General features: G+C 37.9%; 1 protein-coding gene across 1 annotated transcript; it reads right to left on the reverse strand.

The window, feature by feature from the left end:
• Positions 1 to 110: 110 nt before the first annotated feature.
• nfx1 (nuclear transcription factor, X-box binding 1) lies at positions 111 to 16,542 on the reverse strand. The gene is made up of 23 exons (XM_028005492.1): positions 16,292 to 16,542; positions 13,963 to 14,802; positions 12,459 to 12,620; positions 12,190 to 12,267; positions 11,108 to 11,213; positions 10,131 to 10,202; positions 9,882 to 10,021; positions 8,996 to 9,095; positions 8,698 to 8,915; positions 7,293 to 7,390; positions 7,181 to 7,211; positions 7,020 to 7,102; positions 6,125 to 6,233; positions 5,867 to 5,986; positions 5,110 to 5,189; positions 4,797 to 5,027; positions 4,103 to 4,176; positions 3,938 to 4,039; positions 3,633 to 3,770; positions 3,451 to 3,517; positions 2,273 to 2,418; positions 2,092 to 2,196; positions 111 to 816 (listed from the first exon to the last, which is right to left on the reverse strand). The coding sequence occupies exons 1-23, from the start codon at positions 16,308 to 16,310 to the stop codon at positions 744 to 746; spliced, it is 3,192 nt and encodes a 1,063-aa protein (XP_027861293.1). The 5' UTR covers positions 16,311 to 16,542; the 3' UTR covers positions 111 to 743.
• Positions 16,543 to 17,327: the final 785 nt, after the last annotated feature.

A 17,327-nucleotide genomic window follows, 5' to 3' on the forward strand; every position in this document is an offset into this window, starting at 1 on the left:
TTAAAATGTCATAAACATCTAATAGTTGAATTTAATCATTAAAATGTTTGTAGCATTTACTTGTGTACTTCTACATTTAAAAAGAGTCAGGAAATTGAACAGTAGAGGCGTTTCTTGGTGGTTTTCTCAAATTTATTGGCATGTTGTGATCGGGTACATTCGGTTTAATAAAGAGGAATCTTTCTGTTGTCATCTCAGGAACAAAAATATGATTCATCGGCTCCGGCTTCGCCCGCATCCGCCGCCGCGCTACGGCGTCCTCAGGTACGCTGCAGCAGGCCGACCTCAAAACGCCTCCAGAATGTTTTCGGGAGGTGCAGCCCTCCATCTAGGTCAAAGTGTTTGTGTTCCCACAATGTTTTCCTTCTGCAGTGCAGCCCACTCCCTCCATGAGGTTTTTACAACAGCAGCCTTGGCTCAACACCGACAAAAAGATCAAAAGACATTTTACTGCTCAGAATAAAGCTTGGCGTTTGGTCTAAGGACCATAAGCTGGAGAGAACGCCTGCTGTTTTAAATGAATCTCTGCATTTGAAGACGATAATATCATAAAATGAATTTACTAAATTGCATACAAACTGATTTTCAAAGGAACTTCTGCTGAGCATGGATGAATTTGAGTAGATCATCAAATTTGTAAATATTCTGAATATAACTTTGATGATTACATTTTCCAGATTGTTTTAGTCAGACGGATAGTGAAGTTAACAAGCAGCTCTTGAAGTTTTTCTCTTCATTCCTTCTCAGTCCTGAACATCAAAATAATCTATCACAGGCTCCTCTTTCACCATCTTTGACCAGCTTCCACCCGCAGCCCTACGAGAGGAATCAGAAAGAAAAAAGATCAACTTGATTGAACCTTAATCCAATTATGTTACAATGAGGAGCAACTCACTGCAACAATGTCAGTCATGCATTTTAATCGGTTTTTATCTGATAGACAAAAAGCAGTTTTCACTGCAAAAACAAAATGTTTCCAAGTGTTTTTGTCTAGTTTCCAGTGCAAATAACTTAGTACACTTAAAACTTACTTAAAAGAAAGTCTTCAACAAGAAATATAAGCCTGTTTTAAGTCAATAATTCTTTAATATTGGTTTAAAAGAATATTTAATATTATTTAATTTATAATGACATTTTTCCCACGTTAAAAGTTAAAAAATCTGCCAGTGCAACCAGTATTTTCATCAGTATTTAGATATTGTTTACTTGAAACAAGCTCCTAATCTTGTGAAAAATAACTTCAAAGTTAGTTTTGTCTTATTTCAAGTGCTCAAAAGGTGTTTGCACTAAAAACTAGACAAAAATGCTTGGTTTTGATTTTGTGTTTTTGCAGTGGAGAAAAAGAAACATGGTTTTAAAGTTTCAGTACAAAAACATGAAGTCTTACCAAGTATATTTGTCCAGTTTCTAGTGTAGATATGTTAGTAGACTTAAAGCTAACTTACACTAAACATTTCAGCAAAATATACAAGGTTATTTTTCTTAACTAGTTCCTTAGTATTGAGAAACATTTTAGCTCCAATAGCAGGTTATCTAATTTATAATGAGATATTTTCCCAAATTATAAATGAAATAATCTGCCAGTGGAACTAGCACTTTATAAGTCAATATTAAGGAATTATTTACTTAAAACAAGGTCCTATAGTTTGCAGAAAAGTTACTTGAAAGTTAGTACACTTGAAATAAGACAAATCTAAGATAGTTAGATTTGGATTTAGATATCTAAAAACTTGCCAAAAATACGTGGTTAGATTTTTTTGTTTTTGCAGTGTAATGAACATCTAACACAGAAACTAGAAGACATTTTAAATATCCAAAATAAATAAACAAAAATACCAATAAGATTAACTATGTAGACTGTGTAAACAAAATTGTAGTTCAAAATAAGAGCAAGACAGACGGAAGACATTTTTTTAAAACCAGTTTTTGGTAGAAAGAGAAAAAAGAAAAACAAGCTATAAATCATGCTAATCGAAATGATTGATTAATTGATTTATTGCTTACTGCAACAGGCCTACATACAAACCAAAAAGTTCAGTTTTGGCCTCAACTAAAATGTCAGAAATTCTTTAATCATGGAGGATGACTCACTTGCTGCTGTGCTGCTTGATATGAGGGATAGGGGGAGGCGCCCGAGCCGCCGTCTCCCTCTCTATCAGCGCCGTCAGGGTCGAGCTCGGACAGGCCGACTTCCCTCTGCCAACACAGATACACAGGTTCAGAACCACAATCGGTGCCACCGCCGGGCCGCCATATCTGCTAGCAGACGTACTTGTGGGCGGTGATGACGACGTTCCGCTTGGGCTCGCTGTCGTAGCTCACGCTGTCGACGACGTAGACCTCGGCCAGCTCGTGGATGATCTTCCGGTGCTCCCTGTTCATCGGTGGGAAGCAGTGGCTCTTCTTCGGCTGCTTTCCCTGCATGCATCAGTGATGAGGATGAGCAACAGAGAAGCAATTCAGGCCTGATGAAGATGATTCCTGACAGTTTAATGCTGAGTAATTGCAGGGATTTCTGCAGAAACTCATGCAGACATAGCTGCTAATAAACGCAGCTCAAGATATTTTTCCCTCATTAAACGTTTTGGATTTTTAGAATAATTTACTGAGAATAAAAACCTTTATTGATCCAGAATATTTTTAAAGCATAGAGTCCTTTCCATTTAGCTTAAAATGTAAAATATTATGTTATCCAATTATGTTACAATGAGGAGCAACTCACTGCAACAATGTCATGGTAAATAATTGTACAATTGTATAGAACACAAGAAGACGACAGAAGGAACAAAGTAAGGAGGGATGAAGAAATGAAGGGAAGAATGAATACATGAAAAAGTGAGAGAAGAAGGAAGGAAGGAAAAGAGTAGGGGAGGTGGGGAAGGATGAAGGAAGCAAGGAAGGAAGAAAAAGTGAAGTAGTAAAGGAAATGAATAGGACACAAGGAATGAAGGAAGGGAGAAAGGAAGGAAGAAATGAAAGAGAGGGAAGAAGGAAGCAAGAAAGAGACAAGGAATGATGAGAGCGGAAGGAAATGAAAGAGAAATCCAAGGAAAGGGGACACAAGGGAGGAAAAAAACGGCACAAACAAAGGAAGATTGAATTGAACAGGGGTAAGACACAAGGAGGGAAGGGATCAAGGATAAGAGTAAAAGAGTTAGGACACAAGCAAGGAAGGATTCAAAGATGGCAAAGATAAGGACACAATGAAGGGTGGATGGAAGGATAAGAAGAGAGAATGGACAAAAAGAAAGAGAAAAAATATGACACAAGGACTGAAAGAAAACCATGATTTAAACCACAAAGTCATTTTTCTCCCGCATTCTTATTTTCTCATTCCATCTTTTTCTAGATGTAATCCTCTCCATTTGTCTGTTATTGTCCCAAAAGGTAAATAAACAAGCAAATCTTCAAAGCCTCCACACGTAAATTAGTATCAGATTGTGATGCTACCTTATTGGCGAGCTCAACAAGATTCTTGATCTCTTCCTCTACCTCAGCGAGGAACTTCGGGTCCTTCCTGAAAGCAGAGTCGTGCTGCGTTTTACTGCGACGACACACTTTGTGTTATCTGCTGCTGGGACGTAAAAGAAAAGACAAGGCGTCCTCAAAAACCCAGGAGCAAAAGGTCAAACCTGGCGTCCTCCTTCAGGCTGTCGCTGTAAACGGAGGAGGAACGAACGTTGAAGGGGTCGGAGGAGGAGTCGATCTGCAGCGCCTCAGCCAGGCGCCGGTTTCTCTCCAAAGTGGCGCATTCTTGATCGCACTCGAGTCTGAAATCACAACGCTTTTAAAAACTCCACTCACCTCCAACTAGAACCAATACCTGTCATAGAAACGACTGAAATCAGCTCTAGCTTTAGTTGCAACATGACTCAGATGTAAAAAAGCCTAATACTTAGAAAGCCACTGTAAAATGAAGCATTTTGTTTTCCTCCACCTGGTCTGTTTCAGCTCCTTCTTGGTGAGGAGCGGACCGATGTCCATGGAGTCGCCAATCTGCATGTCAGAGAGTTTGCTGGCCATCGCGATGGCTGCGTATCTATGGAGGAAATATTAGAGAATATTTTAATTGCAAAACAGAAAGAAAGTGAGGAGAAGTTACCTTTGATAGGAATTAGCAGCTTCTGTGCAGGCAACACTTTCCTTCCTCCGACCACAGTCACACTGGAGCGCTACCTGATGAGAACAGGAATCCGAAACTTTGTTAAAAGTAATTTAAGCAGTAGTGATGTTTTGATCTAAACCAGGGGTGTCCAAAGTTTTTTCAAAATTGTTCAGTCAAAAGTACTTGTGGGCTGAAAAAAAGAAAAATAAACTAAAATCAAGCAAATAAAGTCATTTATTTTTTATTGGTTTTTTTAAGCAAAGGGATGCTGTTCATCGTAGAGACAAACATAAATGTGATTTTGATGTATTAAGAAAAAGAAAATTAGTTTTCAAATTGTTTTGAGCTTGACTGGACAATTTTTTTTATCAGTTATAAGAATAAGATTCGGATCCTTTTATTGAAAAACGTTTAATAAATTCAATAAAAGCTGATTTTTGTGGAGCAATGTCGGCTTTTCAATAAGTCTCTGAATGAACTTCTTATTGTAAAACCTTATAAATTATGTTGGTAACAACTTTACGCAAATTAAAATGATCACCTGTATCATTCTTAATTCAGCCACAAAATGGCCCCCGTGCCACACTTTGGACATCCCTGATCTAAATTAAACATTTGCTACATTGCAGCAGGTTTTTTTTTTTTTGTTTTATTTGTCAGAAACGTCAGTTTCCTGGAAAGTGGTCTGTACCTTGGCAGTGCAGGTAGTGCGTGGGCAGCTGCTGCCTCTGTGACACGGAGCCGCGCATGGGTGGCCGCATTCGGGCCGGGGCAGCATGCACGGCTGCTGGCAGCCGCCCTCTGGCAGGCAGTCTGCGCGGTGGCAGAGCCGTTTGCAGCGGTGCATTTCACAAGGCAGCATCTTATTACATGTCAGACCACAGGAAATGTCTTGCAGGTGACAAGGGATGTTGCTGCGTTGCTGTGGAGCCAAGGAATAAGCTTACTGCAATAATAATAAATGAATAAAACTAAAATAACTCGGTGACCTTCGTGGGGTTTACCTCATGCTTTCCCATGCACCATTTCTGAGTGAGGTATGTGCAAGGCGGGCATTTGTCATCGCTGTGGCAGTTGTGAAACACTAAATCAGGGGAAGAAAAATGTTAAAATGTCTTGTTTAAGGATGCAACTAACAATTTTTCTGACAATTAATCAACTATTCTGATGATCAATTACATGAGAAAATAACTGCCACATTCTGCAGATTTTCCATTTGACCACTTAAGCCTTTTTGAATATATACATTAATAGATGCAAATAAATTATTAATTCATCATATTTATTGCCTAAAATGTAATAATATTGCATTTCTTTAATGTACGCATGATCATTTATGGCTAAAAAATACTTCTGCCATCAATGTATGAAGAGCTTATTATTTAGTAAATATTTTGGATTAACTAAATCTTAGTTGAATAACAAAAGGTGTTGAATAGGAGATTGTTTTTCTTACTGAAGCAAAAACTTTGCCTGTAAAGCTAAAACTATTCTACTTGAGTTCTGAGAATAACATTTACAGAAAAAGATGTTTTTTATCTTAAATGAAAAATATATGATCTCATGTACAGTTTTGGCTTATTTAATACTATGAGAAAGTTGTTCTTCCAATAAATGCTATTTTTTTGAGTCTTTATGCTCCAGTTAATGAATCAATCAATAATTATTTGAATAATCGATAAATCGTGATTAGTCTGATGAATTGTTTCAGTCCTAACCCTGTTTAAAGCTGCAGTTGATGTCTTTATCGGCCCGCCTTACCTGGATGGTCACACTCATGTCTTCTCATGCACAGGTTTTTGCACTCGGGCGGTTTTGTGCCACAGGAAATTGGAGGGTACAACACAGAAGCGCCACAGTGACACGTCAGCTCATCAAAACCTGCCAACAGGGGGAGTCGCAACAAACTCAGAGCCAAACATAACACCACAAAGAAACAGAGAAATGAAGTGAGGACTTTAAACTGGTTCTTGGTGTTTATTCATGTGTTGTTGTAGGGGAGAAAAAAAAATGACTCACTTGACTGCCAGCAGGGCTCGCAGTTCCCTTTGTGGCACGGCTCCTGGCAGCGGTGGAGGCCGCAGTTCAGCTTGTAGCTGCAGATCATGGGGCATCTGTGATCCACGTTCTGAATGGAGACAAAATACCAAACTCATTTTGCAGTTCAGACAAACTTTAAACTCGTTTTACAAAAGTTTTCATTCCTCTTAACCTTCTTTCACATTTTGTAACAACCACAAGCTTCAATGTGTGTTGTTTGGATTTTATGTGACAGAACAACAAAGTGATGAGTAACAAAGTGGCAGAAAAATCTGGATAACAAAAAAAAAGACTGAACAGAGCTGCAAGACATTTCTACATTTTCTCAATGAAATATACAGAGATTGGTTTTTCAAAGAATGAGGAGTCAAAAGAAATGGATGGACTTGTGGACAGATGGATTCATAAAAAGATGAATGAATGGACAGATGGACAAAAAGAGATGGATTAGTGGACAGAGGGATGGATAAAGAAGAATGAATTGACAGATGAACGAATAAAAAGATGAACAAATGAGATGAGATGATGAATAAACATGCAGAAGGATGAATAAAAAGATGATTAATGGACAGATGGATGGAAGGATAAATAAAGAGATGGGAAGATGAAGGAATAGACAGGCAGACAAATAAAAAGATGAATGAATGGACAGATGGATGAATAAAACGATGGAAGGGTTGATTGAGGGATGAACAAAGAGATAGATTGATGGACAGCCTGACAGATAAAGAGTTGGATCTCTCATAGTCGTCTTGGTTCAGCTAAAGGACATCATATGTCCAGCGACCCAAATGGGTTTCAGAACCAGCATGACTCCGGCTGGTTCTGAAGCCGGGCTTCAACCGAAACGGAGTCCAGATTACGGAGGACTCACCACACAGCAAAGCTCTCCACACTTGTGCCGACCACAGGAGCGCTTCTTGTTGCATCGTCTCTCACAAGTGAAGACGAGCTCGTCTGGATGGAGACAGCGGACATTTACAACAGGAAGTGACATACGCAGTGATGTCATATTTCACTCAGCTAAAATATTACCTTCTTTTAGAATATTTGCACATGGAACCTCCTGAAATAAAAGAGGAATCTTTACAGATTCTGAGTTTTAAAAACTTGAAAACGTATCTGCTGTGATGACGTTGTGGCCCACCTTGGTCTTGGCGCCACAGCGGCACCTGATGGTGGAGGTCAAAGTGCACGGCCCACAGGTCCCCTCATGACACAGATTTTGACACAAATGGATGGTGTCTGAAAAAACAAGATCACAATCTGCAGATATGCTTCAAAAACAATGCCAGCGGACTTCTGGTAATGCACTTCCTGTTTGTTGTGAAAAACCAACACAATGGACCAGCAGGAAGACAGAGATCAGATTTTAAAAATAAATCTTAAAGATAAAAGTTAACATCTGCAGGATGATGAAGAGGCAAATTAAGGGAGTTCTTGATCAAACATTTGATCAAACATTTTAGAAAAAGTTTAACTGTTTATGGTTGGTTGCATAAATTTCCACAGTTTCTTTTGGGAAGTCAACATAAATAATTTATGCTTCTCATCTGCAATGGACTCACAGCAGCAGCTTGTAAAACTCTTGAGGATGTTCCTCCCATTGATTTATTGCAAAAGCTTTGTTAGCAAATATACCCACTTATTTTTCCAGCCATTTATCATGTCGTATCAGTACATACAGTGCAAAAACACAATATTCCTAAGTACGTTTGTCTAGTTTCTACTGCAAATGTCTTTGTACTCTTGAAATAATAACAAACTAACTTAAAAGTAACTTTTCAACAAGATCTAGGAGCTTGTTTGGAGTCAATGTTTCCTTAATATGGATTTAAAAAGTGCTAGTTCCACTGGCAGATTGAAACATTTCTTGTAATACATTTTTACAAGTGAAATTATTTGCCAGCAGATTTAGAACTTTTATAAATCAATATTGATGAATTATTAATTCAAAGCAAACTCCTATATCTGGAATAAAAGTTGTATGTAAGTTAGTTTTATATTATTTCAAGTGAATTAAGATATTTGCTCTAGATTATACACAGAAAATACTTGGTAAGATTTTGTGTTTTTAAAATTATATCAGGGATTCCCCCAGTGTGTAATAAGCCTGGCGGGCCACCAGGCTTTACTTGTGCCCCCTCCAAGCTAAGCATAGCTTATTTATTTAAGTCTTTTTTTAATGTTTGCAATTTAAGACTTTATAGTTGGTCTTCAGGCATTAATCTTCCAATAACATATAATTATCAAGAGATATTTTCACGTTTCCTGTCAACTTTAAACATTTTTTAACTAAAAAAAAAACCCTGGACCGTTGGATGAATGACTGCCTGAGCGCCCAATTACCGGGTTTAGCAAGTTTTCTGCATCATATGCACTTCCACTTTCATATGATTCACTTCATATGATTGGAAGTGAATCATATGCTAAGTGCATATGAGTCACTTCCAAAACATTAGTAAATATATTTGGTGCTGTCACAATTTGCCAACAAATTGTAAGATTATTATAAGATTTAAAGCTTCAAATGTTTGTAAAACATTCCTTACCGTTGGAGCCACAAGGCAGAGGTTTGTTGCATGTCTTTCCGCAGGACGGGATGGGATCGGAGCAGCTGCGCCGCTCAGAGTAGCCCAGCTCCAGGAGTTTGGAGAGCGGCGTTTGGCTGCAGGGACACGTCTTCACCAGGCTGGGGGAGAGCGGGCACGGCTGGCACGGCCCGCGGTGGCACACCTGCTGGCACCGGTGAGCTTCACAATTCAACATCCTGAGCAGAAAACGGGCTCCGGTCACCGAGGAAGAACTCTGTGGACGACTCCATGTCATTTCCACAGCATAGACACTTACTTAGAGCAAACTTTTTGACAGGAGAAATGTCCCAAGCCGTCAAATCCGTCTTTATCTGTGCCGCACAGGACGGTGCGAGGCGTCACGCCACAGTAACAAACTACAGGGAATAAACACGAGATTAGATTAAACCAGTTAGTTGTTTTAAGGCTGCAACTAATAATAATTTCAGTAATCAATTTTTCTATCAATTATTCTGACAATTAATCATGTAAAAGTTAGCACAGTTTAGTGATTTGTTGATGTGATTTGCACTTCTAGGACACCGTAGTTTAGTGAACTAAAATGAGATTAGTTATTATAATTAAGCCTTTTTATTGATTTCTCTCATTTGGTTTTTATTCTATTCATTTAGAATTTTTATAATATTTTCTTTTTTTTTCTTGATGTTTTTGTACAAATTATTTTAAATTTTGGATTTAGTTTTCCTGAGATTGTTAATGTATACTCTCTTACTAATTTTATTTAATTTTTTTAATACAATAGTCAACATTTCAATAAATGCTTTGGCAATTATTTTAAGTGAAGATTAAACAAGAAATTTATTTTCTTTCAAGCCCAAATTCAAGGGAAATAAAATAAACCTTTTCATAATCCAGCCGCTCTAACATCAAGCCACTTTCCTTGTTAAGTCATATAAATTTGTGTTTTTGTCTTTCTTGATAGTAAAGTAAGGAGAGCAACAAGTATGGAGACAGAAATATTTTTTCTTAAACAGTTTTGTGTCCATAATTGCTAAAATAGTTTCTATTATTATCACTTTTTAATCTAATGTGCTATATTACCTTAAAGAAACGCAATCTTGTCTCATCATAAACCATTTACTTTACAGTTAAAATGAAAATAAATAAAAATAAACTGTGTTTTGTGCCTGAGATAGACTCACCCTGCTGAACCTGCTGCTGGCAGGGTTGACACGCCCCGCCGTGGCACACCAGAGCGCAAGAGTGTTCACCACAGTTGAGTAAAGCCCCACAGACCGAGTCACACTGCAGGACTGGGGCCTGGCCGCAGCGCATTGGCTGACTAAAACAAAATAAACATCGAAAACATCAAACAGGCTGACAAATAATTCAATAGTAAGGAAGTATTGGTAATAAAAATAGCCAACATGAACATGTTTTTATGCTTTTACCTCATCTTCCCACAGACGCAGGACTTTGTGACAAAGGCAGGACATGAAGGACAAGGTCCAGGGTGGCACAAGCTGAGAGAAAACACTAAAAAGTCACCAAAAATTCTACATATTTTACTGGGATTTTATGTGACAAACCAGTATAAAGCTGTGAACGATGGCCCTTTTCTACCACTATAAGCAATAAATCAATTAATTGTATAATAAATTACAACAAGCGCTATAATTTCCATTTTCTTTTTGATTCTTCCAATGCAATTTTGTTACATTTTGTTCATTATCCATTTATTTATTTATTATTGTTTTATTTGTGTATTTGGGATATTTAAAGTGTTTTCCAGTTCCAGTGTTAAATATTATTTAGAAATTGAAGTGTTTTTTTTATCTTTGAGAGGATCCACTCACATTAATATAACATTATTATTATCACGTTAGCTGAAAATGGTCTTAAAATGGCAATATTGTCATTTATGGCAATAATTTCTGGGACAATTTGTTGTCATGCTTAGTAGTTACAGCTCCAGAAATCTGGTGTTCATTTTTGCTCAGCCATTTTTATGCCAATACTCTAATCATCAACATTGTATCTTTCCTTATTCCAAACACATAAGAAGGTTCACAGTAAACAGAATAAACTGAAATCCAGTACAGGCATGTCTAATCATACCACTCATGAATCCTTTTGCATATCCTGTTTTGCTCAAGTTTAAACAGCTAAATATTTATGCTCAGAATCTGCAGATTTCACTTTATCTTTCAAGACTGACATTTATTTTCCTTGTATAGCCCTCAGAGACAAGAGGTGGATCATGTCCTGGACATCATTCTGGCACAAAGGATCTAATTTCTAACCTCTAGTTACTTCCCAGCTGAAGAAATGCAGCGCTGTGTTCGTCCTGTCATCTGATCACCTAAAAATTACTCAACATTCAGTCCTGTCCTGCAGCTCAGAGTGTTGTTGCGTTTTCACAGCTCACATGTTACAGGGGTGGTTGCAGTCCGCTCCGCTCCGCTTCTTCCCACACATGTCACCGCAGCTGTGGGGAATCTCGCTGCGCTGCCACTCGGGGTTCGTCACTTTGCCTGCCGATCGACGGAAAGGAAATCTCAGCTCCAGCAGATGAGAGGAAACCGACGTTTAACGAAATTATCGGATTTCTATTAGTCAGTTTGAATATATAATAAAAATATTTAGTAAAAAAAACACATTGCTGTGTTTAAGATGAGTAGGGTGTGTTGCTAAACATTTATGTTTAAAAATAGGGGGAAAAAAATCACTTTAAAAACATTTAATTTATCGCTGAAATTCCCACAGTTACCAAACTGGAGAAAGCAGGGAAGAAGGGATGAGGATGGACAGACAGATAAATGAAAGAAGGATGGATAGATGGAAGAAAGAAAGAAATATGGATGAAAGAAGAAGTTGGGAACAAAAAACAGAACGGACAGAAGGATAAAAGGAAGAACGAAACGATAAATAAAATTGATGTATGGATTGATAAAAGGCAAGACGAGCAGATGGATGATAGATAGATGAAAAGAGGAAAGAAAGATGGATAGATGTGTAAGAGGACAGAAAAGAAAAGATGGACAGAAGAATGGATGGATGCTGAGGATGAACAAAGACAAATTAAAGAAGGACAGATAGATGGAAGAATGGATAAAAGAAAGAAATGAGGATGGATGAGGACAAAAAGATTGCATAAGGAAAAAAAGACTGACGTAAGAACAAAGGAAAGGATAAGTAAAGGTAATGGATTATAGATGGATGAAAAGGTAGATGATGGACAGAAAGATGGATAGACATGTAAAGAAATGGACAAAAGAAAAGAGGAGCAAAGGGATGAATGATGCATAAATGGATGATGATGGACAATAAGAAGGATGGATGGAACAAAAAGAAAATATGGATAGAAGGATTGATAAAAGAGATGGATGGATGAAAAGACAGATAATAAATGTAACAAAGTTATTCTCCCACTCGTTTTCCAAACCTGGAAAACTATTAAATCAAACTCCAGACATTTTCCAGGAGAAGGAACGACTCATAGTCTCTCACCGCAGAAGCAGACGTAGGTGGTCGGGTGTTTCAGTGCCACGTTCTGGCAGGCGGGGCAGCGCCAACCTTCAGCAGAATCTGACCAAAACAGAACCAGCAGCTCAACATGAGCTCACGTCAGAGTTACAAAAAAAACCCCCCAAAAAAACAACAAAAGAAACACCTGCTCCTTCTTTTCAAATTGTTACAAAGCACAGCGTGTTGCCGAATCAGCAGGAATCAATTATTCTGAATCAGGGTCGCGTTCTGTGTGTGTGTGAGGGCCGTACCGTCCGCCTGCGAGGCCGGGGACCGGGCCCACTTCTTGATGCAGTTCAGATGGAAGACGTGGAAGCAGCTGTGGCAGCTCCACACCGGGGCCATGACCCGGATGATGTCGCAGCACACCATGCACTCGTACTTCTCCTCGGACAGCTGCTCGATCAGGCACCCTGCGGACATCAGAGCGCACAGGAAACCGGACCTCAACACCCAGACACAGAGCAGGAAACTGGTGGAAGAGTGGAGAGGTCAACTTAACCCAGGGGGGTCAAACTCATTTCTGTTTTGGGCCAAATCAACATCATGAAGGCTCTTAAAGGGCCGGTTGTGCCAGAATGTATTGATAAAACCAGTTAAACTGTTAAAATATCAATAAATTCTTAAAATTAAATAATATTAAACATCTTTTCAGTTCCTCCAGGATTTTGTGATTCTTTTTGTGATTTTTTTGCAATAAAAATCAAAGTGTTTGTGGTACTAATTTGGAAATATTTGCAATATTTGCGCTTATTTGTATAGTTCATGGACTGTAACCTGGCATCAAATAAATTTGAGGCAGCTGTTTAGTACAAGTAAAAAAGTTCTACATTTTTGAGAAAAATCTGGAATAAACTCCCAATTATGTATTAGAGCAAAAAAGTGCGTGCAATTCTCAAGAAACTGGAGGAACTGATTGATATAATTCCGCAGTAAGCATAAAAATCCTGCATTGATATGATTGATAACATAATATTTAAACACATTCAGTGTTTAGTCTAGAATCTAGAGGGCCACATAAAAAGCTATGGCGGGCCGGATTTGGTCCACAGGCCTTGAGTTTGACACTTGTGACTTAACCCATTTAAGGCGACGTTCACATTGCAGCCTGAATTGATCCAAATTTTTCACAATTAAATACTTAAAGACTTTCTGCCAATAATATAACAGATTTTGAAGGTTCTTCCATGTATGTTAATATGTCGTTTGGGAGATATCTGAAGTTTTATATATTTTTCTTTAGGACAGAAATGCACCAAAAACCTGTGTGCAAAATAGAAAAGCAAAACAGGTCAAACATTAACTTTCCATCTAAACAAAAACTGTAAGAAGGAAAGAAAAAAAAATACATCCAAACTATTCGGATTATTTTCACGGGGTGATGAGGTCATCTGACGGTTTGATTGTGTGATGAATACAAACTCATTTGAGTGTATTTTGATTAATTCAGTGCTTAATCAAATTAATTTTGATTTAATTTGGGAGATTATTTAAAAATCTGATGCATTATCTATTGATATTGATTGCATGCATATCACGATATATTTTGTTATTGTGATTATATATCGGCATTTGCTACATTTAATGCAGCTGTAAATGTAGCAAATAAATTAGGAAAGCAAATGTTTACATTTTTAAAAATAATGTTCCATATTTGGTCTCATTTATGGACTACTTTCTGTGAAAATATGCAACGTGAAAAGTTGTTTCAGTGAATTTGATTCCCACAATGACAGACAAAAACTGTGACCCAACCTGTTTGTGTCTCTTTGCTTTTTGGCATTTTGTCCGAGCTCCTCTGACCCGATTTGATGCTCTGATGGTTCGTCCTTCTCCCGCCTCTTCCCTGAAAAGGTTTCTGCGGCCCTGAGACTTTTCCAGATTTACAGGCGGGATCCTGAGACGCTCGGAGATGTTCAGTGCCTTCCAGTTCCCCCCTCTTTGAGCCCGAATCCTCATGAGACGGAGATTTTGGTGGCTTGATCGGTCCTTGGCGCCGCTTTACGTCGTTGCTTTTCCTCTGTTGATCGTAAGTTTGAGGTCTGCTCTTGGCGGTCTCCTCTCTGGAACCATGAGATCTTTGATCTGGTATGGAAGTATGATCACCTTTCTCATTTTCTTCTCCCGTCCTCTGCTCCTGGTTGGTGCTTCTTGGTGTTTTAACTTGAGTTTCCAGAAAAACTCTGCTCCCATTTTCTCTTCTCCAGCTCGGCGCATCAGGTCCGTCCATGGAACCAGCGTATCTGTTGCCGGCACCAAAAAGATCTGGATTCCTACCAGGTTTTTGCTGCCGGTAACCAGAACCTCCGACATTTTCATTTAAACATCTGCTTTCTTCTCTCCGTCCTCTTCCTCTGCCTCTTCTCCTGGCTACATCCCCTTCTGGATAGGGAGCAGTGGCATACTGAACGTAATGTGAATTATTTTGGCCAAATGTGTGTTTGAAACCTTGATGAAAGTTTCCATATTGCTGAGTTGGATCATAGCTGTAACCGCTGAGGTTTCTGTCATTGTTGTGTCTGGGCTGGGTTCTTCTGGAGCTGTGGTGGTGCTGCTTGTGATGTGGCGTCCCATCTGGCTTGAGGTCAGGTGGGTCTGCAGACAGAAAACATAGCAGAGTAACTGAAGATGTCTAATTGAGAGGAGAGAATCAGGGGTTATGAATAAACTTAGAAGGAACTGTCACTTCACAGTGCTCCATTTTAGAAAAAAAGAACGTTTTCCCTAATTCAAATTTATTAAGAAGTCATATAAAATGGAACAGAAGACCAAAAAAGGTCAAAATGGTTGCCATTAAAGTTAACATCCTCAAGTTGAAAGCACTTTTTTTTCAATATTCCTCTACTATATTTATCTACTATATTTCTTTATTATAAAATTACACTGAATCAAGAGGCCTGTTTAAATTAAGAAAAAATAAAATGTGTTTTGTAGTTACAACTCTTTTATTTGCCTTTGAAAGGAAAAAAAAAATATCCAAACGCATCAACTTCCTGTGCTAACAGGCCAGATGTGCTCCAAAATTTTAACCTAACAGACATTGACTCTAATGGAAATTATTTTAAAAAGTAGGTAATTTCTAACCCAATAAGTAAAATAGATCTAAAAAACAATATTGCTACTTTTCAGGCCATCCTATTATGGAAATTCAAACGCATGATTCCACAGAAAAACTGCTAAAATCTGCTTTTGTAAAAACATTAGTTAGCATTTTTAGCTAAAGATTGCAAACTCAGGCCAATGAGTTAAAAAAGGATTCAGTACAAATACATAATTATTCAGGCAGTAAACGAATAAAAGAGAATTTAGTCAAGTACATATTTTATCTCGGATCTTTTGGCACTAAAACGAGCAATGTTTTTCAACAATCTGTGGCCTCTTTTGGTTAAATTCACTAGCTATTCCTGTATAATCACAGTATTTTGTAAAACAATTGTGTAATTTAGCTTTTAATGGAAGATATTTATTACAGTTAAGAATTTTTTTTACAATTTTGTATGACAAAATATTCCAGGTTCCAATGGTTTTTTTTTTTTTTTTTCTTACCTAACCAGGATCCTGTTAACATTTGAAACTTCCTGTCAAAATTCGGCTAAAATACTTATAAATAGGTTTTAATCTTAAACAGTGAAATTTCAGAAAACCGTATGAACATAAAATACATAAAAGTAAACATATCCCCTTCTTAAATCAGAAAACAGTTTATTTTAACCATCCAGGTCCATTTCTGATATCCTCAGAGGTTTGTAAAACTTGACCCCACTAGCTGCTGGAGCTAGAACCAGTCACATGTTCCCAGCTCCTGTTACAGTATCAAGCTCAGGTGGAAAGTCGGTTTCAAAGTTCCCAGTCACGTGCTTTTATGTCAGGTAAAGTCAGGAAAGTGTCAAAGCTAGGCTGAAACAACAATCACAACATTATCCTTAATTAAAAAGTTACTGCTAACAGCTGGCTAACACAGCTAGCATAGCACTGAACTGTAAGTAAATTCGCTAACGTGGCTAATCGAGTGTTTTATGTCTGATAATTAAAATGTAACTTCAAACACTTTCACTCGCTGGTATTTAGAAAGTAAAGCGGTTACCTGAGGAGCCTTCAGCCATTCACTTTGAACTCTGCTTCTGCTAAACAGGTTTAATAGCAGCAGGCTGGATGAGAGGAGCTGACAGGTCCGACCAGGCCGCAGGTGGGAGAGTCCACTTTAACACCTGCCCTCTGCTATTACCACTGACCGGAAATCACGATGAACTTGTATGTTATTTCCCTCTACTTAAAGCCACCTAGCGACACCTGCTAGCTGAAGGCTAGCAAATAGAATGCTGTAAAGCTAACCCGAGCTAACCGGAACTTCCTAACTAGATTTTCAAAATAAAAATAATTCCATAAACGGAGAGTGAGTTTGAGAGACAAACTAGCAGAGTAAACGCCCCAAAATTGAATTGCTTCGGCATATTGTTACTCAAATAAAAGTAAAAAGTAGCCTTCCAAGAAAAACTCAAGTACTAACTAATCAAAACAAGCTTAATACTTTTTATTTATTTTAAATTCAGTTTATCTATATAGTTGTAATCCACATAATTTCTGGGCACTTTATGAGTGTCATAGACCCGAATTCATTTTTAATAAATTGAATATATGTTTCAATATTTATTTGAGCCTTCATACATACGTAAATTTAAATTTGAAAGATTCAGATACTGAGTGTGGTTAAGTCGCATTTTGTTGATGCTTTTGGTTTTAAATTTCTTTGTACATCTGTGAAAAAAGCAAACTAATCCCTACAAGAATCTGGCTATTTTGCATTTAAATTAAAGTAATTAGACATACCTATTACCTCTGACTTATGAACCACTCAGAGGTAAAATGACTCCTTAACTCAGTTGATAAATCAATGCTGTTTCTATATTTCACTAACAGCAACAAAACTTATAAGAAAAAGAGAATATACCCAAGGGTGCCCACTAGGTGGCGTCTTATGTTTGTGCTTGTGTAACAGAAAGAAGAGGTTTGCCCTGAAGACTGTAAAGGAAAAATAATAACATTGCCAGGCTCTGCCGCTGCATATTTACCACATTTCCTTAGCGGTGTCTGACTGTCTTCATGCAGTTCGGTGAGGGGAA

Source organism: Xiphophorus couchianus, chromosome 21 (genome assembly GCF_001444195.1).
Source record: "Xiphophorus couchianus chromosome 21, X_couchianus-1.0, whole genome shotgun sequence".
Lineage (NCBI taxonomy): Eukaryota > Metazoa > Chordata > Actinopteri > Cyprinodontiformes > Poeciliidae > Xiphophorus > Xiphophorus couchianus.